Raw genomic sequence first — 26,531 nt, 5'->3', positions numbered from 1 at the left:
CCTCTGGCTCCGCCCACCACTGCTCTGCAGCTCCTGGAGGAGAATGATGCAGGCCTCAGGCTGAAAAGGCTTTGTTGCCCCTGCCCTAGCATTCTGACCACTGGCATGTCCCCAGAGCATCAAAGGTGAGGGGCACTGACTTGTGGGTCAGGGGGCGGAGCTTGGATAAAAGAGACAGCAGCTGGCAGGTGGCTAAGGTAGAGCTCAGTGAATGGAGAGTGTAGCTAAGCTCCATCACTCTCCTGGGGCGGGAGGTCAGCAGGAGGGGGCGCCAGAGCCAAAGACAGGCAGAGCCAACTAATTCCAGCTTTGTCCCCATCTCCTCCCTGCTAAGTTCTTTCATGGCAATACTAAGACTAAGGAGGAGAAGTCCAATAAGCAGCAACCCGGACTGGTTATGACTGCAGGCAGGTGGAGGCAGGCCAAGGCTGCTGGGGCGGTGTCCAAAGTGCCCTAAAGAACCAGCCTCCACGGATCTGCAGGCTACATTAATCGTGTCAAACAAACGTCTGGGCTGGTTAGATTAGCATCTTGGACCATTTGAAGGGAGCTTGAGCAGGAAAACGTCCTGGTAATTGTGTGTGTATATACACACCCACTCCTATGCCAGATGTACATATTTGTTTTAAATTGAACGTTATTACTCAACATAACCCTGGAGAAAGAGACAGGGTACATACACCCAACGATCCAATGATCCACAAAACCCTTTGCCGCTAGCCACTAGCATTCCCGTTCTTTACCTGGTCTAGATATTTCTTCCACACTGGCTGCTTATTATCTATTACAAATTCATTCCAGCCATGCTTGATCCTTCGGTGAAGCACTGACACTTCAGACAGTCCCTTCTGTATATCAACCTGAAGAGACAACAGTGTATTTTAAAAAACAACATAAAGCAGGGGTGGGGAATCTTTTTAAAGTTCCCTCGGGTAATATGTTGGGGTGAGTGGGGCACCCTCTTTCTCCCTTCTTCCTCTGCCAACCACTTTCTCTCTCTTTCTCTCCAAGGTTTCACACACAAACACACACCCCTCTGCACTCTTTAAGTTCCCTCAGAGACGAGGGACATATCCAAACACATCTGCTCCATAACTAGGAAGCCCCTTACTGCTGGGAGTTGCTGGGTTCATAATACCAGCATAAAAATCTACCTATATTTAGGGGTTTGAATGTGTGGCTAGTAGGGAAGGAGAGAGCTAACAAATGTCACCTTGAACTCCTTGAAGGACAGGTGAGATATAAATGTAATACTCTACTATATATTTTGGAAAGTGGTTTGTCTGTCCATCCATCTGTCTGTCTGCTCTATAGGTTTGTTTGCCTCTCAAAGATATTGTCACCAATTTCAATACAAGGGTTCCTGATGTGGAGGCAGCAGTCACTGTTGATGTTTGGCTGCTGGCCGCCATTTTGAATCAAGATGGCAGACCGCAACAGGACTTTGCCCATTTTTGGAGTGATGGGTCCAAGCTCACAACCGACACATTATTTGCTGGTTTCTACATATTCCTGGATAGCACTGGGTGCTCCCCACTAGTAAATAACAACAACAACTCCCTTGACTTTTCCTAGTTAATTCATGCCAATTGTAAAAATAAATAAATGGGGCCAATGACTCCCATGCCGCCGCCCCCCCTCCTGCAGAAACTGTCACCTGTCTGGATGCTCTGATGCAGTTGAAACAGCAACGGCTTGTCAGAGGTCTTTTGCTGACACAGTTACCCTGAGAAGCTAAGCACGTTTGCCGACACTCTCTAACCTCATCATAGCTTTTCCAATGGCAGGCAGCATTGTGAAAATATTGTGAATATTAGATCATTTCAGGAACACATGTCAAGACAAGAGACAAGGAGATGATTCTAACTTGCACCTCTTTCTTCTGAAGTGTTTCTCAAAAGTCTCTGTTGTGGTTTTATGGCTCTTACCTGTAACATTTTTGCCAGCTCTTCTGCATGGCGTTTGCAAGCCTCTTTGGGAGGAAGGGCCGTAACCTCTTTCTCTTCTTCCACTGACTTCAGTTCAGATTCTTCTTCAGGCTACATAATGCAAATAAAATGTTAGGTGGTGAAGAAAGAGGAAGAGATGAGACTGTCTACAACCATTTAAACCAGAAATTTAAGTGGGGGAACAGTGGAAAATGGGCTCAGGCCTAGATCACACATACGTGCCTTATTGACTGGAACATCAGGTGATCCCTGGCATGTCTAAGGCTCTTCCTTCTATACTTCTTGTTGGAAGTGCCACAGCAGGTATCATCCAGTTTGTAACTTAATAGTTAATTCTGTTAGTGTTAAAGGCCACTAGCTAAGAGGCGGGCTGGTGGAAGTGTTGCTTAGCAACTAGACAGAATGCCATGATGTTTGCTGAGGTAGCATGTGCCCCGATTGACTCCGAAGGGAGTTTTTACTCTGTGTATTTGGTTGAATGTCTCCCTGCTATGTACATATGAGGCTTGAACTAAGAAAGACAAAACCTCCATTCATTTCTCCTCAAATTACACACAGTTTTTGCTCAGTAATGTGTTATCAGGACTTTTCCCTCTGTGTTCTACTCATCTTGCTTAAGTGACCATGCTAACAGTGGTGGCTCCTTTGGGCCTGGTAAGGCAGAGAGCCCCAAAGTGGGTATAGTCAGAGCCAATGATGGGCATAACAGACTAATTCTAGTTTTGTCGCCATCGTCTGCCTCCCTGCTCAGCTGTACAAGGACAAAACTGAGATTAAGGAGGAGGAAGGTGACAAGCAGTGCCAATCCCTGGGCAGGCAAGTAAGGTAAGAGGGGCAGTGCCCCATTTGCTCTAATGAACTAGCTCACACAGGAACTTATTAAGGGGGAAGAAATAGGGCAAAAGGCACACACAGTAAATCAGAGCTCTAATATGGGAGAGGGTTTGTTGCCACAGTTATAGAACTCACTGCACCAGGAGCGGGAAACCAGTGGCCCTCTGGATGTTGTTGGACTACAACTCCCATCACCCACCACCAATAATCAGGGGCAATGGGAATTGTAGTCCAGCAAGATCCGAAGGGTCATAGGTTCCCCACCCTTCTACTGTACTGTTAAGATACTGTTAATGGAAAATGTTAAAAAGGAAACAAGGCTGAGCACAGAAGAAAGAAAAATATTTCAACACCAAGGGGAAGAGGAAGAAAAGAGAAAGTGAGAGGATAGGAACAATAAAACATGATTTCCAACATCGCTTTGAGTGCCACAGTAAAAACTCTTTATAGAAAGGTCTAAAGCAAAGAAGCAAAGAAGTTTCCTACTCCAGAATTCCAGTGATTTTTATAGCTGGAAGGAGCACACACACATATGGATTGTAAAGCCGGTCTCTTTTCATTGACTTCCCAGAGGATTCTTTTTTTCTTTTTCTTTCTTTTTTGAGATTTCAGAGCACAACCTTATCAACAGGAAATAAAAGACATCCCTGTGGAGGACATGAATTGATTGCTTGGGGTGGGAAGGGAAGCAGCTTTAATCCTGGAAAGCCAGCCAAGTCTCTGCTCCACGGAGGCTTCTCAATATCTCTATTTAGTATTTCTGGACTGAAATGGTTTGCTGCCTACTGGGCAATTTTGATTAATATATATATCATTATTAAAAACACATGAGGAACTTGCTGGATCAGACCAATGGTCCATCTAGTCCAGCTTCCTGTTCCCTCAATGGCCACCCAGTTGCCTGTGGGAAACTCTCAAGCAGGTTATGAGCGCAAGAACACTCTCCCCTCCTGTGGTTTCCAGCAACTGGTATTTGAAAGCATTGCTGCCTCTGACCGTTGAGGCAGAGCACAGCCATCATTGCTAGTGGCCACTTCTAGCATCCTCCCCCTCCATGAATTTGTCTAATCCTCTTTTAAACCCATCCAAGTTGGTGGCCACCACTGCCTCTTGTGGGAGCGAGTTCCACATTTCATGCACTTATGTGAAAAGTTACTTTTAAAAAATCTGTCCAGAATCTTCCAACATTAGATTGTCTAGCGTTATAAGATTCTATGCCAAGGAGCAGAAAGTGGTTCTAGAGCAATTGTTCCATTGCCACCCAATGGAACATCGAGGAGTAGTTTATCACGAGCATTAATTTACTAATTGCCTTCTGCAAAATAGTCTCAAGATGATGTACAATTAAAACAGCGCAACAACGGCAGCCGAGTTAAAAACCACAGAAAGCGTACCTTCTATCTGTTAACAGCTGCAAAATTGTCATTGGCTCAAAATTGGAAAGCTATATTATTCTTGTCTTGGAAAGAATGGCTTAATGAAATTTGGGTCTTGGCCATAAGGCCATGAAGAAAGATAGAAGGGAATACTTCTTCACGCAGCACATAGTGAAGCAATGGAACTCACTGCCGCAGGAGGCAGCGATGGCCCCCTAAACTTTAAAAGAGGATTGGATAAATTCATGGTAGACAAGGCTATCAAAAGCTACTAGCTACGATGGCCAAAAATATAATAATAATAATAATAATAATAATAATAATAATAATAATATACTTTCTTATACCCGCAGGTCTCAGGGTGGCTAAAACATAAAATCACAATATGTTCTTCCTTCACTGTGCCTCTCAATACCAGTTGCTGGGAACTGAACTAGGGCAGAAGTGCTGTTGTGCTCATGTCCAACTTGCTGGTTTCCCACCATCATCTGGTTGGCCACTGTGAGAACAGGATGCTGGACTAGATGGGCCACTGGCCTGATCCAGCAGGCCCTTTTTATACAGCTGTCCAGCAGCCTCTGGAGAGCCACAGGTTACCCATCCCTGCTCTAATCTTCTGAGAAGGAAACAGGATTACTGCCCTGCGATTTTGCGATTCAAGGCAGGCACTGCCCTTAAAAAACCTCTTCTGAAGTGGTTCCAGGATAAGTGGCTTAGTTATTGTTGATGGCAAAGCAAGCCAAGCAGGCAGAAGAGCAACCTAATAAGACCAGGAAACAGAGGCAGCGAAGCTGGCATGTTTGCATTTAAATCTTGGGTCCCGGTGCCCTTTTCCAGACTTTGCCTCTTTTTTTTTTCCTTTTCCTTTTTACAAGAAAGACACGTTAAACATAGTAAAAAAAAACCAACAACCACCATGACGCTTAGCACAGGTACACCAGGAGGAAATAAAACCATTAGTTTACCCTAGCAAAGTTGGCAGGCCTGGCAGGCATTGGGTGTTTCTTACGAAACAAGAGATGTTTTAAAACGAAGTCAGGAGAACAGCTGTGTTTATTCTACCCTGCTATGAGCCTGCCTGGCAAGCAGAAAAATTGGGCGCAGTGTGCAGGAATCAGGATTCTGGAGGATCTCAAGAACTTTGGCTTGTTTGTCTTGAAAAGCAAGTCTCTAGTCCTCACAGTTTGGATATATATGAGCGTTTCCTTGAGGGATTCTCAGGACCAAGAGATGCTTATAACTTTGATTCATCTTTGGGTGGGAAACAGTGATTTCCATTGCTCCTCTCCCTTCCCCTTGCCATAGTAGGTAGCCCTGAACATATATTTTCTTTCTTTCATTCATTGCAGACTGTTATCAAAAAGAAAAAGAGGGAATATCATTTTTTCCCTCCCTCTCAAAACTCTTGAGGGGAGGGTAATAGACAGCTTTTGTTCTCAGCTCTCCCCCTGACCCAGAGGGCTCTACCTCCAGATCCCCATGCCAAAATATCTGATGTAAGCAACTGGGAAGCCTAGTAAAAAGCAGAACAACATATTCCAAATCTGCACCCTTGTTTAATTTCTATCCAGTTTATATAAAACAAAATGAAAGAACACAGAGAACTGGGGTATACAAACTATCATACAAGAATGATAACATATAGGGGGGGAAGCCCTCCTAAAATTTGAAGGATACAACATGGTATATGCCATTGCTGTCATAAACCTATACCTGAAGTATTATAGAAACAGAGGATTTTAGAAAATGGCATGGACTAGTAACTTTGTGAGAGTGCATACCAAAAGCAAGGAAATGAATGCAACATGCCCGTCCACATACTTTTGGAGATTATGCATCACATATGTGGTACATTGTTTGCCCAAGCTCTGCTGTTTTTCAGCACAAACTCTCAGCCTTTATCTCACAGTGGCCAACCATGGGAAGCCCACAAGCAAGATCTAAGCGCCAGAGCAACTCCCCCCCACCTGCAGTTCTCAGCAGTTGGCTCCCAGAGACATACTGCCACCAGCCACAGAGGTAGAAAAAAAGTCATTGTGGGGAAATGATTTACAATGAATTGAAGAAAGTATTGAAAAATACATTTTTGAAAAAAAACCAGAAGCCTTTTTACTAGGAATAATAGGGGAAGAAATCCCCAGAAAAGATGTTACCTTCTTTATGTATGCTACTACGGCAGCAAGGATCTTAATTGCGAAACACTGGAAGAAAACTGAATTACCAACTATAGAAGATTGGCAAATGAAGATGATGGACTTTATGGAACTCGCGGAACTGACAGGAAGACTCCGAGACCAAGCTGAGGAGACGGTGGAAGAAGACTGGAAGAAGTTTAAAGTGTATTTAGGGAAATATTTTGATGTATAAGAATTTGAATATCTATGGGAAACTTTTTTGCTGTTAAGGCATTAGGGAGGAAAGAAGGAGAGAGGAAAATTAGATAAATGATTTTAATTTACTTGATTGAGGTAAAGAAGATGGGATAGCTATGGAAAATACTTAAAGTAATGAGTAAGAACTGCTAAAGCCGATTTGAAAAGGAAATCAGTAAGGAGGGACCTGGGAAAGTCCCAGAAACAAGGGTTGGAAAGGTAGAAGAAAGTTAAAAGGAAGATTTATGTATTGACATGGTGTGTAATATTCTATTGTAAATATATGTTGTTTGCACTTTTGCATAAGTGCGTTATGTCTTTATATGTATAAAATCAATAAAAATATTTGAAAAGAAAAGAAAAGGAAAAAAGTCATTGTGGCTAGTAGCCATTGACTGCTTTATCCTTTTGACTGAGTGAGCACACAGGCTGGTCTCATCCTAATAATTTACGAAGAATGCAAACACTTCTTTACCATCTTCACTTTGTTCTCACAGCCTGTGAGTTATGTCCCTATTCCCATTTTACAGATGGCAAAACTGAGGCTGTGTGTGTATGTGTTTTAGAGAGAAACTCCCCTGAGACGGCATCATGCGGGCTTGGAAATACAAGCCTCCCAAGTTCTGTTCCAGCAGTTAGTGGCCACTGACTGGACTTTGCATCTCATCAACTAGGGCCAAGAGAGGGTTATTATTAAAAAAATACATGATGGTTTGGCAAGGGGAAGATTTTAATTTCTGGTACCTGTCTCAGGCGACACGCTGTTCCTATTTTGTTGTGAGCATGATTACACATGCCTTGGGTGAGCGGTTCCCAAACTGGTTTCCCAAAGACCACTTGAAAATTGCTGAGGGTCTTGGTGGACCTGCTTAATGATTTTTCTGCCCATTGTAACAACTCTAATGGGCTGTACTGGATGCTGCAGGATTCTTAATTGGCTTTTTATTGCTCCTTTTACTGCTTGGATTGCATTTTTTCATAATACGATTTGCATTCCACGGAATTCAAATTGTGGCACAATGAAATACAGCCTAAGAAATTAAAAGAGCAATAAGAAGACAAAAATCAATAGGGGTATCTAATGCCATAGACCACTGGGGGGGGGCCTGGGTGATGCTGCCTGTGCATTGCTTAACCTTAATGCATTGTTGTGTTGTGTTTTCTTGATGGCTCTGCTTGCTTTGCACTTCTTGTCAATAGTCGCTTTGAGGCCTTTAAGCAGGCACCCCCAAACTCAGCCCTCCAGATGTCTTGGGACTACAATTCTCATCATCCCTGACCACTGATCCTGTTAGCTAGGGATGATGGGAGTTGTAGTCCCAAAACATATGGAGGGCATAACTGCCAAGTTATCCCTTTTTTAAAGGGATATTCCATTATGCTGAATAGGCTTCCTCGCGAGAAAAGGGAAAACTTGGCAGCTATGATGGAGGGCCAAGTTTGGGGATGCCTGCCTTTAAGTGACCCCAGCTATGAGATATTAAAGGTAAAGGTAAAGGGACCCCTGACCATTAGGTCCAGTCGTGACCGACTCTGGGGTTGCGCGCTCATCTCGCATTATTGGCCGAGGGAGCCGGCGTATAGCTTCCAGGTCATGTGCCCAGCATGACAAAGCCGCTTCTGGCAAACCAGAGCAGCACATGGAAACGCCGTTTACCTTCCCGCTGTAGCGGTTCCTATTTATCTACTTGCATTTTGAGGTGCTTTTGAACTGCTAGGTTGGCAGGAGCTGGGACCAAGCAACGGGAGCTCACCCCGTCACAGGGATTCGAACCGCCGACCTTCTGATCAGCAAGCCCTAGGCTCAGTGGTTTAACCACAGCGCCACCTGGGTCATATTCACCTAATATGAGATAATATAATATTCACCTCATATTCACCTAATATGAGATATTAGGTAAAGGTAAAGGACCCCTGGATGGTTAAGTCCAGTCAAAGGCAGCTATTGGGTTGCGGCGCTCATCTCACTTTCAGGCCGAGGGAGCCGGCGTTTGTCCACAGACAGTTTTCGGGATCATGTGGCCAGCATGACTAAAGTGCTACTGGCACAGAGGACCGTGATGAGTGCCAGTGTACACGGAAATGCCGTTTACCTTCCTGTTGCAGCGATAACTGTCTATCTACTTGCACTGGCATGCTTTCAAACTGCTAGGTTGGCAGGAGGTGGGACAGAGCAATGGGAGCCCACCCCGTCGCAGGGATTCGAACCGCCAACCTTCTGATCAGCAAGCCCAAGAGGCTCGGTGGTTTAGACCACAGCGCCACCTGATGAGATATTAAAATCATTCTGTTTGGTGCTTGGTGGGGGAGGAAGCTCTCTGCAGCGGCTCCTTCTCTGGTGCATATGTGTGTGGGTGGGTGGGTGGGTGCATGTGTGTGTGTGTGTGTGTGTGTGTGTGTGTGTGTGTGTGTATACAAGAGAGTATGTGGGAGTGAATTTCCTGCAATTGGCTGGAGTTGGGATAGGGACCTTGAGGTGCCTTTCAATGCTACAGCACTGCAGTTCTATGAGATGTTGCTTTGGTACTTGCAAATTGTTGTAAACCCCATAGACTTAGAGAATCTTTAGAATGGCAAGTATAGCATAAATCAGGGATTTGCAACCTGAGGTTCGCATTCCCTTCTGGCCACATGCAGGTAGTGGGTGTAGCCAAATACAAAAGTGGGTGGAGCAACAGATGTAAATGTTGCCTTGGTAACCATAGGCTAGGTTCTATGCACACTCTCATGCCCCTCCTTGTCTTCCATCCAGGCAAGCAAGAGGTGTTCTGAGAGTTCAAAGACACTTTCCAGCCAGGCAAAAACATTCAAGGATGGTGCAAAGCAAGGCCGGTGGGGGATGTTGCCTGGTGGAAGAGGGTGTGGCTCTTGCACTGGGAAAGAATGCTGCCTCTAACTGGGGGTTCTTGGGCATTCTCAAATACAGCTTGCTTCTTCAGCAAACTCAGAGGGTTGCCTCTTCAGCAGGATATTAAACTTCTGGCGCAGTCTTCTTGCAATTCTAAAAATGCTACAGGGATTTTAGGAAGAGCTCTGAGGACCAGCTTAGAGAGGCATTTGGCCTGAAGTTTAAGATGGGGGCCTGAGGTTCCCCATTTTGTATAAATCTTCCAAAGAAATGGATTCCTCACCACCAGTAAAATAATAAGGGGAATAGTATATCCCTTGAATTTTCAGCACCCTTCTTTTCCCAGGTCCCTAGACTTTAAATAACTGAGCTGAGGGAGGGAGAGTTCCAATGCTAGCACAACACTCCTGTTCCAAGTGTCCCTTTAACTGCCTGCTGGGATAGAAAATATGGGCGAAGGTATTTGTTCTGTAAAAGCTGTTCTGTCAGATCCACTGGGAGATTAAGCATTCTTAAGAAGCATAAACTGTTACTACTAGCACACCCTCCTGCACGATCCAGGCCAGGCTGTCGCAAGGGAAAGGAATACAAAAAATTGTAGCTGGGATAGGGGAGTCTTGAGCTCAGGGATTAACCCTTAACTGGAGAACTGAGCAGAAGTGCAGAATCTTCAAGTGCCCTTGGCTCTTATCCGTAAAGTGTCTGGTGGGAGGCAGATTGATGAGGCTGAACATACATTTAAAGCACACCACTTTGTCCAAAGAATCTTGGGAACTGTAGTATACCCCTCACAGGATATACTGTTCCCAGCACTCTTAGTAAATCACAGTTCCCAGAGTTCTTTTTAGGGGGAGATCATACGCTTTAAAAGAATGGTATGTATGTGGCCAAATACATGTTGCAATGGAGCAGGTAAGAGACTGAGTTGAAAATTGGGAAGTGTCCAGTTTGAATCCCACCTTGGCCATGAGCTCCCAAGGAGCCTTAAGGCAAATCTCTCTCTCCCCTACCCCACCCTTTCCACTTTCTCAGTCCCAGTCCCCCCACCTGCAATATAGGTCGAGATAATAAATACTGATTTACATTGCAGCACACTTTGCCGATCAACTCCCAGCAAATGCTGCCTTGCAGGGTTGGCGTACGGAGGGCATCTAGGCCAAGTGTGTGAAGCACCTTAAACACTTGAAAGTGCATTGCAAGAGTTAAGTGCTTCTTTTAAAAAAATATTACTGAAGTTTTGCACAATGCAAGAAAGCAGGAAAGGAAGGCAGGAATAGCCACCCCTTGAGCTATGTCTGCAAGGAAACTTGGAAAGTCCACAGAAGCATTTTTAAAGGTGGATAAAGGTCTCTAAGCACAAATCCTATGGCACAGGTGTGCATATGCTAATTTATATTTAAAGACAACGTGGCTGACCATGGCCATTAATGTCAGTGGGTCTACTCCGAGCATGATACAACCCTTGAAATTGGGTGCAACCTTTTCTCCCCACCCCAGCCTCTGTGTTTTTATCCTCTTTTTAAGCCACCTGGAAACTGATTTTTGTATTGGGCAACCATTATCACTCAATAAATACTAAGCGTGTATAGAGTGACACCTTTGGCTATGTGAAAATTGGGAAAGAGCCGTAGCGCAGTGGTGGAGCATCTGCTTTGCATGCAGAAGGTCCCGGGTTCAATTCCTGACATCTCCATGTAGGGCTTGGAGAGATCCCCTGCCTAAAATCATTGGGAGCGCCTGCAAGTCAGTGCTGACAATACTGAGCTAGATGAAGCCATGGGTCTGGCTCTGTACAGAGCAGCTTGCTCTGTAAGACGGGGAGCAGTGTCCTCAGCAAACAGCAAAGTGCAACCAGCAAAGTAAAAAAGTAAAGGGAAGGGAAAGGGGGGGAGGTTTTAAAGCTTTTTAAAAGAGAGAGAGAAAAGGGGCAAGGGATTCCAAAAGTTAGGACCACCACTTAACAGCACTCGATTACCATTCTGTATCTGGAGATGGCCCAAGGGACCTGCCAGAGTGACAGGCCCACCCTCCGCAAGTGGAGCTACAGGGCTTGTTCGGGAGAAACATTGTTCCAAGGCAGTGACATTCCCGAGGAGCAACAACACACATTCCCCGCCACCGCTTTACCTCTTCTTCTGGTTCTTTGCTGCCCACCGGCTGGTATTTCCGGCTCATGCATAGCGGGGAGGCACCTTTCCGGAAGATCAAGGAGAACAAGTGCTTTGCCCCCATCTTAGCTGGGGCAGGCGGCGAAGGAAAGCGGCAGCTAGCAAAGGACCTGCTGCTGCGGCTGCCGCTTTGCTGTGTGTTTCCTGGCCAAGCCTCACATTCCCTCGCAAGCCAAGGATGGAGCCAAGGAAAGCTGATCGGTGGGTGTTACCTGATGCCGACAAGGTGACGCCCCGCCCGCTTGCTCAGAACAGGTGCCTGGGAGAGGCTAAATTCCTGACTTAAGGCCTACTCATAGCAGTTGTAGACCTGGATGAGTCGGTTGTTAGGTGCTGTGGCCTTCGCCTGTGTCCAGGAAAAGACAGCTGGTTTTAAAAAAATAAAATATTTGCATTTAGGAACACAGGAAGCTGCCTTTGGTCTATCTAGCTCAGTATGTTCTCCAAGGAACATTCCTAACCTTACCTGAAGATGCCAGGGATTGAATCTGGGACCTTCTGCATGCAAAGCAGATGCTCTGTCATTGAGCTACTGATAACCCAAAAGCTGCTGACAGCCCAAAAGCTGTTTTTCTTAGTTTCTCATTTTTCCAACCTTAAATTCACTTCTCCAGATTTCCACATCAGTTTGCAATCTATTTGGGGGGTGGGGTGGGGGAAAGTCTTCATGAAAATTAATCTGCATTTGGGTACAAATTCCTCCCAATATATACACATTTGTGTGCAATTTTGACGAATATGCACATTTTTGCCTAATATTTACATTTCCCCCAATCCAATGCATTTTGGTATGTTAGTTTCACTAACACCTGTGTTTTTATGTACACTTTGCCTAGCAGATGCATTTTGTACACTTCACTTGGCTGGAGAACTGCCCTGCAAAATTCAGAGAAGTGCGGACTCCAAAGAGCAGCCCTGGTTTGTTTCCCACATCATTTAGGGAAATGAGAGTTAGGTAAGTTCACCTTTTAATGCGAAATTAATCAAATTTCAACCCCCATCCCTGCAGGTGATGTCAAAGACCTGCACCTGTGCCTGTAGAGATCCACTGCCAGTTAGTGTAGGCAATTGAGAACCAGAGTAAGATAGTGGTTACAGCTTCAGACTAGGGCGTGGGAGACCAGTGTTCAAATTCTGACTCAGCCATGAAGCTCACTGGGTGACCTTGAGCCAGTCAACACCTCTCAGAGTTATTGTGAGGATTAAATGAGGAGGAGAACCATGTCACCTTGAGCTCCTTGGAGGAAAATGTAGAATATAAATGCACTTAATGAATAAGACGTCTTCCTGTTTTGCTTGAGGGAGGTACAGGCACCATAACTTACATTTTCTTAAGTCTGTTGTTGCACAAGCGGAATGAATATCTGAAGGGATGTCATGCAGTTGATGGAACAGACATGGTCACTATTGCTCTGGAGGGCAGGACTAGAACTGCTAGCCACGATGGCTATGCTCTGCCTCCACAGTCAAAAGCAATAAAGCTTCTTAATTCTCATTGCTGGAAACTGCTGGAGAAACCTGTTCTTGTGCTCAGGGTTTCCTACCGGCATCTGGCTAGCCACTGCGAGAACAGGATGCTGGACTAGGTGGGTCATTGGCCTGATCCAGCAGGATCTTTTTATGCTGTTATGTCAAAGTGATGGGTAGAAATTCCAGGGAAGCAGATTTTGGCTGCACAGAGAGGCTCCTCAAGGCTTAGAGCTGTTCAGCAAGGTGACAGACCTCCTAGGGAAGTGGCGCCAGTAGAGGCAGTGAGGGGCATGGTGGAGGAACTTCCACAGTAATAGTAATAAATAATAATAATAATAATAATAATAATAATAATAATAATAATAATAATTTATTATTTATACCCCGCCCATCTGGCTGGGTTTCCCCAGCCACTCTGGGCGGCTTCCAACAGAAAAATGAAATAAAATAATCTATTAAACATTAAAAGCCTCCCTAAACAGGGCTGCCTTCAGATGTCTTCTAAAAATCTGGTAGCTGTTTTTCTCTTTGACATCTGATGGCAGGGCGTTCCACAGGGCAGGCGCCACCACCGAGAAGGCCCTCTGCCTGGTTCCCTGCAACTTGGCTTCTCTCAACAAGGGAACCGCCAGAAGGCCCTCAGTACTGGACCTCAGTGTCTGGGCAGAACAATGGGGGGGAGACGCTCCTTCAGGTATACTGGACCGAGGCCATTTAGTAAGGAAGGCTTGGGGAAATGCCAAAACCTGTGTTTAATTGTAATGTATTTGCACTTTGGTTCATGCTCTTAAATGTGCTGTGAGTCACTTAAGAGACCTTTTTGCGTAACAAGTGGCTAGCACTTTAAAAAAGCAATTGTAATGATTTTTAGTCAAATTGAGTGATGCAGCATGGTTGCTGTTATGTACTGAGCTGAATCCTAGAACAATAGGATTCAGAATCAGCGGGAGCTACCCAATCCAACTCCAGGTGGAAGTGAATCCGCAACCTGATTGGCCTGCTGGAGCAGCCAATCAGGCGGCTGGCAGAAGTGAATCTGCTACCTGATTGGCCTGTAGGAGCAGCCAATCAGGCTGCAGGCAGAAGTCAATCCACAATATAATTGGCCCTCAGGTGTAGCCCTGAAGTAGCCAATCACGCAAGGCCCATTGTGTAAATAATGTATATAAGCAGATGGTTTTGGGAAAAGAGCCATTCGTCTTCTCTTCTCCTCCTTGATGACTATGAGCTGAATAAAGAGCATGAAATTCACTCTCGACTCCGAGTATATTTCACTGGCGACGAGGATGGGATTCTGCTGAGCTGACCGCCACCACGCACTGCACCGCAGCACCGCCACCTGCTGCACCGCTGCATCGCACCGTGCATCCAGGCTTCAGCTCCAGGACCCAAGGAACCCAGAATGGCAACCGACAGCAGCTTCTCGCCATTCAAACCAGCATCAGGAGACTGGGAAGGGTACGCCGCCCGTTTCAACTTCCTCCTGCAAGCGAAAGAAGTCACCAACGATGCCATGAAGAGGGCGACATTCTTCAGCGTCTGTGGAGAGGAGACGTTTGAAATCGCCCGGGCTCTCCTTGCACCTAGAGATGTCGCTACCGTCTCTTACAAAACAATAATGGAATGGCTGAAGGAGCACTTCTCACCACAGCCCTCGGTGGTAGCTTGCCGAAATGCCTTCTACGCAAAGCGGCAAGCCCCGGGGGAAACCATAACTGGGTTTGTGACCTCCCTCCGCCAAGCCGCCCGGTTATGCAACTTCTCAGAATTGGAGAACATGCTTCGTGACCGCCTCGTCGGTGGCCTGAGGGACGAGATGTTGCAACGACGCCTCTACGCCAAAAAAGACCTCACGTTCCAGATTGCTCTGGAGGAAGCCCTGGCAACCGAAGCCGCCGAGAGGTCAACGCAAGAGGCACGACCGGCCCCGCCATCCCAACCGAGGGTCTACCACGAAGACCTCACCGATGAATCCGAATCTGACAGGGAGGAAGTACACCGAGTACAGCGGCGCACTCAAGCAGCACACACACCACAGCAGCCTCGACGAGAAGGAGGGAACTGTGCAAGCTGCGGGGAGAACCACGAGAGGAGGACCTGTCGTTTCCGCAACGCAGAGTGCAGGCAGTGCAGAAAATTGGGACACATCGCCCGGGTGTGTCGGGCTCGACTCACCCGTCGACAAGCATCAGATGACCGACCCAGGAGCCCCAGGTCACACGGCACCATGCACCAAGGCAACTCAACGGAGATCACGGACTACCAGGTATTCCAGTTGCCCCATCCCAGCACAGAGAAAATTTATATAGAGGTACAGATAGAGGGAGCCCCATGCCGCATGGAGCTGGACACGGGTTCAACTCTATCCATAATCTCGGCCCGAACATTAAGGGAACTGTGCCCTAATGGGGGTCCCAAACTAAGGCCGGCCCCATTCACCCTCCGGGACTTCCAGAAACGTAAGGTCCCTACTATGGGGGTGGGGACCTTCAGGGTGCAATATCGAGGGCGAAAGCAACAATTGGACTTGCTGGTAGTTAAGGGCCCCTACGTTAGCTTACTGGGACTGGCATGGTTTGGACCTCTGGGGCTAGCCGTTACCGGGGTGAACCGCACTAGCTTACAAGTGGACGTGGACGCCATATGCAAAGAGTTTCCAGGGGTTTTCGATGGGGCATTGGGACGATATACAGGACCCCCCATTGCCCTACAGCTAGACCCCGCTGTACGACCCATCAGACACAAGGCCCGCCGGGTCCCGTTCGCCCTGAAACCCCGCATAGACGAGGAATTGGACCGGCTCGTGGAGCAAGGAGTGCTGGAGCCGGTGCCCAACGCCCCCTGGGAAACTCCAATTGTCACACCCGTCAAGCCTAACGGTTCGGTCCGCATCTGTGCAGACTACAAATGCACCATAAACAAGGCTCTCACGGCCCCATGCGACGCCTCTCCCTATGGCATCGGCGCTGTCCTGGGACACCAACTCCCGGATGGAAGAGAGGTGCCGGTGGCATACTTCTCCCAGACGCTTGCTGCAGCCGAACGAAACTACTCACAGATTGACAAGGAGGGTCTGGCAATCGTGAAGGGCGTAAAAAAATTCCATGATTTCTTGTACGGGCGGCCCTTTACCATAGTGACTGACCACAAGCCGTTGCTTGGCCTGTTTGCCCCTGAGAAGCAGACCCCCCAAGTGTTGTCTCCACGTGTCCTCAGGTGGTCAATTTTCCTTGCCGGCTACCAGTATGCACTAATCCACCGCCCTGGGAAGGCGATGGGCCACGCAGACGCCCTCAGCAGGCTACCACTACCAGAAACAGGCCCCGACCCAGCGCCTGCACAAGAGGTTATGACCCTGGAGCTGCTTCCCGACCGACCCATTCAGGCACAAGAAGTTGCGCACCATTCCACAAAAGATAGGGTCATCTCCCGGGTCCTGGACTGGGTGTGGCGAGGATGGCCCAGCAGCAGCCCCGGGCCAGAATTCGCTGGCTACACAAACCGCAAACATGAACTGTCGGCCCACAAGGGGTGCCTGTTATGGGGAAGCAGGGTTGTTGTTCCCCAGCCCCTCCGCAAAAGGGTCCTCACAGCCCTACACGAGACACACCCAGGGGTAGTGAGGATGAAGGCCCTTGCCAGGAGTTATGTGTGGTGGCCGGGGATTGACAGAGAGATAGAGGCCTGGGTCCAACACTGCCAGACCTGCCAAGAATCCCGCCCGGATCCCCCAAGGGCCCCAGTCCAGCCCTGGGAGTCCGCCCGACATCCATGGTCACGCTTGCATGTGGACTTCGCTGGCCCCTTCCAGGAAAAAACATTCTTCATAGTGGTGGATTCCTACACCAAATGGCTGGAGGTCGCACTGGTACCATCCACTTCTACAGCGGCAGCCATCCGGGTACTACGTAAGCTGTTTGCGACCCACGGGCTCCCTGACACCCTCGTCTCGGACAATGGAACCGCATTCACGTCAGAGGAGTTCCAGACCTTCACAGCGCAGAACGCCATCCGCCACATCCGCTCAGCACCATTCCACCCTGCCACCAATGGCCAAGCGGAGCGCATGGTGCGGACCACCAAGGACAGCCTCCGCCGCATGACACAAGGGGACTGGGAATACCGCCTTGCCACATTTCTTCTAGCACAGCACAACACCCCAGGCCACAACGCACACGGAGGCGGCCAGCAGACCTTGGGGACTACGAATGCAACTTCCCGGGCAGGACTGGAACTTAGAGGGGAGGGGTGTTATGTACTGAGCTGAATCCTAGAACAATAGGATTCAGAATCAGCGGGAGCTACCCAATCCAACTCCAGGTGGAAGTGAATCCGCAACCTGATTGGCCTGCTGGAGCAGCCAATCAGGCGGCTGGCAGAAGTGAATCTGCTACCTGATTGGCCTGTAGGAGCAGCCAATCAGGCTGCAGGCAGAAGTCAATCCACAATATAATTGGCCCTCAGGTGTAGCCCTGAAGTAGCCAATCACGCAAGGCCCATTGTGTAAATAATGTATATAAGCAGATGGTTTTGGGAAAAGAGCCATTCGTCTTCTCTTCTCCTCCTTGATGACTATGAGCTGAATAAAGAGCATGAAATTCACTCTCGACTCCGAGTATATTTCAGTTGCATTCCTAGCTAGAAATCCTAGCAAGATGCCCCAAGAAGTGGCCAAGTTTATGTCTGGGGGAAAAGGGTTTCCCCCCTCTGGGCAGGGAAGAGATGAGTATCTGTGGCGAGAGAGTCATTCCATAGAACGATGCGACAGCACAGTTGGCATGCAGCAGAACAGGCCATGACATATCCTGCCAAAAGGTTTCAGTGGAAAACTTTATCTAGCTTTGATCCAGCCTCTCTCTTTCCTCAGAACAATAGGAAACTGCCTTCATACTGAGTCAGGTGTATTGTCTACACACTGACTGGCTGCAGCCCTCCAGGACTTCAAGCAGGGAGTCCCTCCAGGCCCAACCTGTACATGCTGGGGATTGAATCGGGTACCTTCTGCATGCAAGACAGACGCTCTACTCCTGAGCTGCAGCCCTTCCTGGGGCAAACAATCTGCTGAGTTGATTGCTTTTCTCAAACAGGAAGTGATGGTGACCCTGGTCAGGGTGTCCTCTTCTGCACTGCGCAGGAAATTCATCACCAGGACCAATGAGGACAGAGACTTCTATGGCATCTGCAGCTGCCAATTTATATGTAAAGATGCAAATGTAGAACTGGTTGCTATCATTTAAATATAGTGCTGCTCTCCGCAATGGGACAGAGAGTGACCAGGAGACTTGTATCTGAAGAAGTGTGCATGCACACGAAAGCTCATACCAAAATATAAACTTAGTTGGTCTTTAAGGTGCTACTGAAGGAATTTTTTTATTTTGCAGGAGACTTGTGTGACTGCTCAGTCTGACATTGGGCAGAAGGAGGCTCCAGGGAGGTTTATAACCAGGGTGATGGTGGTGAATGGGTGCATTCAGACATGGAGGATATTGCACTCATTTTCCTCATTAGAATTCTAGCACTTCTGTCCTGATTTCTATCATTTTTTTTCCACACTGCAGTACCTACTGCATAGCAGAACTGTGGCTTTTGGGCAAATATACCTTCAGGTTGTGCTAAATTTCATTCACACAACAACATACACCTGCATGCTTCTGTTCCCCCATGAAAACAGCAGGAAAGAACTGTATGCCAGGATACCACCCCAAATTTCATCACCTTATTACGATGAACTCCTGGGTTAATGGAGTTGCAAACTTTTTTTTTTTAATAGAAGCAACTAACACAGAACTGAGCATTTAGCTTCCACTACATCCTGCAAGATTTCTGGCTTTGATGTTGTGTGAATGCTCAGATATAAGCATTCACGGGTAGTGAAATGGTGGGGAAACAGAATAAACTGCCATCCAAAGGCTGTCCTAGTGTATCAACATCTGATACTCAGAATTACCGTGCAGTTGAACCTAGAAGCTACATTTTAACCAACCTTATTTTGATCTTTAACCATCTTCCATGCCTTCTTCTAATCTAATATTCTGTAGTAGCAGTCAACAATGCCATCTTGTGGCTGATTAGGTGTTTGAAGAAACACTTCCATTTGTCTTATTTGGAAGCTTTAAGGTAAAGGGACCCCTGACCATTAGGTCCAATCGTGATCGACTCTGGGGTGGCGGCGCTCATCTCGCGTTATTGGCCGAGGGAGCCAGTGTACAGCTTCCGGGTCATGTGGCCAGCATGACAAAGCTGCTTCTGGCGAACCAGAGCAGCGCACGGAAACGCCGTTTACCTTCCCGCTTGGAGCAGTACCTATTTATCTACTTGAACTCTGACGTGCTTTTGAACTGTTAGGTTGGCAGGAGCTGGGACCGAGCAACGGGAGCTCACCCCGTCGCGGGGATTCGAACCACGGACCTTCTGATCGGCAAGCCCTAGGCTCTGTGGTTTAACCCACAGTGCCACCTGCGTCCTAAACCCTTAAAAGGCATTAAAAGAGCATTGCTGGATGAGACCAAACACTCACCTAGTCCAGCATCCTCACAGCGGCTCCTCAGGTGCCTGTGGGAATCCCACAAGGATGATAGCACCCTCTGCATTTGTGAGCCCCAGCAGTTTGTATTCAGAGATATTAATGCCTTCTTTAATAGACCTAATCCTCTTTTAAGGCAGTCCAAGTTGCATCTTGTGGGAGTGAGTTCCACAGTCTAACTGTGTGTCGTGTGATGAAGTGCTTCCTTTTGTCTGGATGGCCCTGAGCTTCAGTGGATGGCCCTGAATTAAAGTATTTTGAGAAATGGAGAAAAAAAATAATTTTCTCACATACACTAAATACAAATGACATTGGAATCTGCCCCAAAGCAGCAAATTTGCACATGCTAATCGATGCTGCAGCCCCTTCTGAGTTCTCAAGCAGGGGCTAGGAATCTCTGAGGGATGTAAAAAAAAACCCACCGCCATGGCCCCCTCCAATTCTCCCCTCCTTTCTTCCTAATGTAATACTAATGTCTCAACAAATGAAACTGACCTGTAGAATATGTAACTTGAGAAAAGAGACATTGCACATACTTTTAAAATTAATTTTTAATTTTTAATAATAATAATAATAATAATAATAATAATAATAATAATAATAATAATAATATAATACCCCAGAAGCTTTCCTTTCGGGAATTGCAGGGACAGAACTACCCAAATTGTACAGAAACTTATTCATGTATGATACTACAGCGGCAAGAATGTTACTTGTCCAAAAATGGAAAGAAGTCGTCCCAGCAAAAGAAGAATGGATACAAAAACTTATGGAATATGCAGAAATGGTGAAACTTACTGGAAAAATAAGAAATCAAGATAACAAAACTTTTATAAAAGAATGGAAATGGTTTATTGAATATTTACAGATAAATTGTAAACAGATAACACTGGCAGGCTTATTGTAATAACCTGCAGTTTCATAAGAGTATATATTTAAAGTAGATGAATAAATGAACAAGTTAAGTTAATTTGGATATGCAGAAAATAAATTCAAGGGGGAAGGAAGTCAAGGGGGAAGGAAGTCAAGTTTTGAAATGTTAAAATAACTAAAAATAATTGAAATGTATAAACCTGAAAATTATAAATAAAATAAAATAAAAGGAATCTCCGAGGAACACTTGCCTGAGCGCAGAATCCACATGCAAAGTCAGACAGTCCAGAGGTTAGGGAACCCAGGTGATAACAGAGCCAACAGTCCAGATGGAGGGCAGGAAGCACCAAGGTGGGACCAGGAACCACAGGCATTGTTTCCTGCCTCTGAGTGCTGCTGGAAGCTCTGCTGAAGAAGGTTGAAGCCAGCTGGTTCTCATCAGTCCCTTCTCCTCCTGTTCCTGAAGGGCTGAGCAGCTGCAGGTGGAATCATGCTGCCTTCTCCCCCTTCAGGCTGCTGTTCAGAAGGTGAAGCAGACTCCTGGCCCATGACCATCGATTTGTAAAGATGGAAATTTTGACTGGATTTCAGAAGAACATTTCAGAAGAAAATCTCTGGGTCACTGGCTCTGGGCATAGCTGTCATTCTCCCTTTTTTAAAAGGGAAATTCCCTTATGCTGAATAGGCTTCCTCGCGAGAAAAGAGAAAACTTGACAGCTGGGGTGGCTCAAGTTGAAGTGATGAAAAATTAAACAAATGAATAATATTTTGAGGGTTGTCTGCAGTACTCTGGTAGTGTAGGAGATGGTGTCACCCCGTGATGACCCAATACAGCAATGAAGAGTTATTAACCCAGGAACCACCTATTAACAAATACTATATTTTCAAAAACTTTTCCAAATCTTATCATTGTGCTTTGCCACATTTTAAACCAATGCCTTTGTCATGCCCTACAACACCCTCTTTAATCTCCACGTGGGAGGTGGGGTGCCTCTTGTTTCTAGTGCAAGAGGCAATGGTGGGTGTGAAACGTTGAGAATCTAATCCGGATTTCATTAGCTTAAATTTCTAGCCTAGTTCTTGGCTAACAGAACCTTCAGTGTCAGAGGCAGTCTATCCCTGAACACTGAGTGTAATACAGAGATGAAGGCCTTTGGCTTTGTTCCCTGCTTGCAGGCTTCACAAAGGCATCTAGCTCTCCACTCTTGGAAACCAGATGCTGGGTTAGAGAAGAACCTTTCATCTGGTCCAACAAGCTGCCTTACACTGAACTGTTGTGCACCCACCAAGGATGTCATGGTTTTGTTTTTAGGCTGTGTCGAGGAACAACACCAGAGAAATTTGTCTAATGAAAGAAATCACACTCACAAACACCCCTTGGCAACCTTGAGAGTAAAGTAGGTGCAACGAAACCTCTGTGCACTACAAATTTACAATTTCAACGAAACAAGACTCCAGGAAGCTGTCCAACCGTTGGTCCATTTAGCTCAGAATTGTCCACACCAACAGGCAGGAGTTCTTCGAGGTTTCAACAGTGGTCTCTCTCAGCCCTGCCTGAAGATGCCACTGGGATTGAAGCTGAGACCTTCTGCATGCAAGGAGGATGATTTACCATTGAGCGACAGCCCTTTCCAATGTTCTCTTCCTTTTGATAATTTTTTGATGCCATTTCTTATCTCATGAACTAAGCTACGTCTCCTAAGTTCAACCGGTCCAGCCTTCACCTGGCCGATCTTAACGTCAACCAGCTCCTCCCCCCTCCCCCCGCTGAAGCAGGCATTTCATTTTGCTTCAGTCTTTGCTCCCAGTTTCTTTCATTCAAAGAACATCTGGTGTCCTTGCCAGTTTGGTAGCACCTGGATGACAGGTAAACTAGAAAGAAAATATCCTGGAGGGATTGGGCACTTCGCCTAATTGTCATGTATTACTGTAATGTCAACATTGCTGCTGCTCCACTGGGCCATCCCTCTGGGCCGAGATCATGCTGTTATACTCACATAAACATCCACAAGCACACTACGTTCTGTTTCATCACAGTACACAGTGTAAATGATGTTGACAAACTATAGCTGATTGCCATTATGTTGATGAGCCAAAGCTTCCTTTTTCTCCTACGCAATCAATGCCTCTAGGAGATGTCTGTCTGTACACTTCAAGCTTAGTTGTAGGTCCCTGCAGTCCTCTGAACCCAAGAAAGTAATGGGTTCCATGATCACTGCAGATGGTGACAGCAGTCACAAAATTAAAAGACGCCTGCTTCTTGGGGGGAAAGCAATGACAAACCTAGACAGCATCTTTAAAAGCAGAGACATCACCTTGCCGACAAAGGTCCGTATAGTTAAAGCTATGGTTTTCCCAGTAGTGATGTATGGAAGTGAGAGCTGGACCATAAAGAAGGCTGATCGCCGAAGAATTGATGCTTTTGAATTCTGGTGCTGGAGGACTCTTGAGAGCCCCATGGATTGCGAGAAGATCAAACCTATCCATTCTGAAGGAAATCAGCCCTGAGTGCTCACTGGAAGGACAGATTGTGAAGCTGAGGCTCCAATACTTTGGCCACCTCATGAGAAGAGAAGACTCCCTGGAAAGGACCCTGATGTTGGGAAAGATGGAGGGCACAAGAAGAAGGGGACGACAGAGGATGAGATGGTTGGACAGTGTTCTCGAAGCTACCAACATGAGTCTGACCAAACAGCGGGAGGCAGTGCAAGACAGGAGTGCCTGGCGTGCTATGGTCCATGGGGTCACGAAGAGTCGGACACGACTAAACGACTAAACAACAACAACAGCAGTCCTCTGAATATTCTGTCACAACTTTAATCCTTTCTGGGCTTCTCCCAGGAACACTGAAGCGAAATGTGAAATGTCAGCACATGACTATGGCCAGGGCCGGATTTAGGTTTGATGAGGCCCTAAACTACAGAAGGTAATGGGGCCCTTTATACCTGTATGCCCAGCTGTCCTTTGTCAACAACAACAAAGGTCCCTTTACCTTTATGTAGGTTTTATTTCATTTGTTTTTTATCTTATATTTTGGAAATCTAAACCTCAATGCTCCCTCCACCCCAGGCCTCTTGGTGGCAGGGGGGGTCAGGGGGGAGGGGGGAGGACAAACTCAGCTTTAAAATGGACCGCCTTTTGGCTCTCAACACCCGCAAGGCCTACTGGTGGCAGAAGTGGACTTGTGGGGGGAGGGAGGGAAGGGGGACGGATCATGTATGTTATGTGTTGTTTTGTCTTGTTTATATTAAAATTAATAAAAAATATTATTAAATTTTTTGGGGGGGGCCCACAAGAGAGTGGGCCCTAAGCTATAGTTTTTTTTAGCTTATACATAAATCCGGCACTGACTATGGCAGATCCACACACACACACACACACACACACACACACACACAATGTTTATGGAAGACAATCTTACTTGGCTATGAGTGATCGCCAAATAATATATATATATATATATATATTATATAATATATATATATGGACCCAGGTGGCACTGTGGTTAAACCACTGAGCCTAGGGCTTGCTGATCAGAAGGTCGGCAGTTCGAATCCCTGTGACGGGGTGAGCTCCCGTTGCTTGGTCCCAGCTCCTGCCAACCTAGCAGTTCGAAAGCATGTCAAAATGCAAGTAGATACATAGGAACCGCTACAGCGGGAAGGTAAACGGTGTTTCCATGTGCTGCTCTGGTTTGCCAGAAGCGGCTTTGTCATGCTGGCCACATGACCTGGAAGCTATACGCCGGCTCCCTCGGCCAATAATGCGAGATGAGCGCGCAACCCCAGAGTCGGTCACGACTGGACCTAATGGTCAGGGGTCCCTTTACCTTTACCTATATATATGTATATATATATATATATATATATATATATAGAGAGAGAGAGAGAGAGAGAGAGAGAGAGAGAGAGCGCAACTTTACTTAATATACATATATATATATTCAGACACCTTGAAAGTTAACATTAAAGAGGAAGCAAATTTCTTTCTGGTGCTATACAGCAGGCACCCCCAAACTTCGGCCCTCCAGTTGTTTTGGACTACAATCCCCATCTTCCCCGACCACTGGTCCTGTTAGCTAGGGATCATGGGAGTTGTAGGCCAAAACATCTGGAGGGCCGCAGTTTGGGGATGCCTGCTATACAGCCATAATAACTGATCCATAGATTCTTTGACCTTGATTGCAAGTGCTAAAGGTGGGTGGAAGGTCTGTTACCTGCTTTGTGGTCTGTCTGAAATGCCCTTGGATTATGTGTCCTAATTTGCAAAAAAAAAAAAAAAGTTAAACATGTTTTCAAATCTACAGTACAGTATTGTTTTTAACTCTATGAAGCAAAAAGTGCCACTAGGTGGCGATCTGTGGCTGTCCTATTGGCAGAGGGTAAAACATTACGTTTTCGGGTGCAGCAATTTCTGACATATTGAATACAGATTAAGAATCTGAAAAATGGCTAAAAATATGACGGCAGGATACGGTGCTGAAAAATAACTAAAAATGTGGCCCAGCAGCTAGGATCCCAAAAATCTGCTCAGTAAGTGACCCGCAGGTCAGGTTCTGAAAAATGACCAGAAACATGAGTCAGAATTTTTTATTTATTTAAAAAGTCCAGTAATTTGGCCCACAGTCCCGGAGTCTGGAAAATGGGAGGGAAGGTTACCTGAATGACAACTGAGAATGCTTAGTGGCATCCATGAGCAGGACATATATTTGCAGTTAAGAAAGAAAAATGGAAAGCTGGAGGGCCAGAGGATATGGGCAGGCCCGGCTCGCCCATTGACTCTAGTGGCGCGTTGCGCCAGGGTGCCTGGGCGATCAGGGGGCGCTGAGGGGCGCCCCAGCAAGTGGGGGAGCTGCGCGGCGGCCTCCCTTTTCCCTCCACTAGCTGCACCGGGAGAGCAGGGAGGTAAGCGAGTGGAACAGGGGCACTAGGACCATGTTCCGCTCTGCAGCGCCAGGGTCATCCCTCACCCTGGTGCTGTGTTTCATTGGTAGAGGCAACGCCACATGGCAGCACCTCTACCAATGAAACGCGGCGTCCTGTTGGCGGGAATGAAACGGCCGTGGACCCAGCAAGCGCTGGAGTTGCGGGAGACGGCCGGGAAGGCCCTAGCGCGGCCCGGCCTGCCCAGGCACCCCGGCCCGCTGGGAGAAGGGAGGAAGGCCGCACGGAGCAGCGGCGTCCCTCCCCCACTCAATCCAGCAATGGACAGGCGGGCAGCCTCCGGCACAGCACAGCCCCGCTGTGAGGCGTGAGGGCCGCCTGGAAGGACATGACAAGCTGGGAGGGATCCTGCACAAAACAGCGCCTGTGAATGAGAACATACTGCAAAATTTTGTTGCAGGACACACTTTCCTGCAACTTTTGTCCCAAAATTGTAAAACTGGCCAGCAGATCTGTACAAAAATGTTGTTAGAAATAGACAATTAATATTCCTGTTTTAAAGGTGAGGAATATTGAGGCTGAATGACAAAAATAGCACATGACTAAGGCAGACAATTTTTATAAAAAAAACTTTCAACTTTTCTTGTTATCATGTGTATATATCTTCAGAAACCTTGAAAGGTAACATGAAAAAGGAAGGAAGTTTCTGTTGATGTACAGCCCTAATAACTGATCCATAAAATGAATGGCACCCCAGTTCAGCCAGGCAGGCTCCGTAGATCCCTTTCCCTTTAAACCCAATTACAAGTGCTAAAGGGAGGCAGAAGGTCTGTTACCTGCTTTCTGGTCTGCCTGAAATGCCCTTTGATTATGTGTCCCAATTTGCAAAGAAATGTCAAAGGTGCTTTCAAATATATTGCTTTTGACTCTAGGAAATAAAAGTGCCACTAGGTGGCGTTCTGTGGCTGCCCTATTGGCAGAGAGTAAAACATATGTTTTCAGTTGCAGCAATTTCTGACATATTTGGGGGGGGGAATCTAATATGAAATGTAAGAAAAGCCTCACTGGATCAGGCCAACCGCCCACCTAGCCTGACGTTGAGGAAGGACACAGGGCCATCCTAGAAAATATAACCCAAATAACTGAGTGCAGGGTTCTCTGCATTTGGGGCATTCTTACTTTTGACATGCACTAAGACTAACTCCCTTGCTTTACTTCCAGGGGGGCGGGGGGGG

The 26,531-nt window shown here is 46.7% G+C and overlaps 1 protein-coding gene and 1 long non-coding RNA gene across 3 annotated transcripts in view; one reads left to right on the top strand and one right to left on the bottom strand.

The window, feature by feature from the left end:
• ATP2C2 (ATPase secretory pathway Ca2+ transporting 2) overlaps positions 1-11,733 on the bottom strand; it is a 37,705-nt gene extending 25,972 nt beyond the window's left edge. Inside the window, exons 1-3 of the mRNA XM_035117919.3 lie at positions 11,507-11,733; positions 1,929-2,039; positions 744-860 (exon numbers count right to left, since the gene is read on the bottom strand). Of these exons, the coding sequence (XP_034973810.1) occupies positions 744-860; positions 1,929-2,039; positions 11,507-11,611 (333 nt within the window). The 5' untranslated portion in view covers positions 11,612-11,733. The remainder of the gene's footprint in view (positions 1-743; positions 861-1,928; positions 2,040-11,506) is intronic.
• On the top strand, positions 11,610-18,012 carry LOC148685300 (uncharacterized). Of its 2 annotated transcripts, none has more exons than XR_015950518.1 (3): positions 11,610-11,748; positions 12,387-12,502; positions 17,885-18,012. It is a non-coding gene; the product is annotated as an uncharacterized LOC148685300 (long non-coding RNA). The 2 variants fall into 2 exon arrangements; XR_015950519.1 differs by having other exon boundaries at positions 11,612-11,748; positions 12,384-12,502.
• Positions 18,013-26,531: the final 8,519 nt, after the last annotated feature.

The sequence above is a fragment of the Zootoca vivipara genome, chromosome 6 (genome assembly GCF_965207765.1).
Source record: "Zootoca vivipara chromosome 6, rZooViv2.hap1.1, whole genome shotgun sequence".
In the NCBI taxonomy this organism is placed as follows: domain Eukaryota; kingdom Metazoa; phylum Chordata; class Lepidosauria; order Squamata; family Lacertidae; genus Zootoca; species Zootoca vivipara.
The sequence above is the reverse complement of the archived record's forward strand: the minus strand, read 5'-3'. Positions and strand labels throughout refer to the sequence as shown.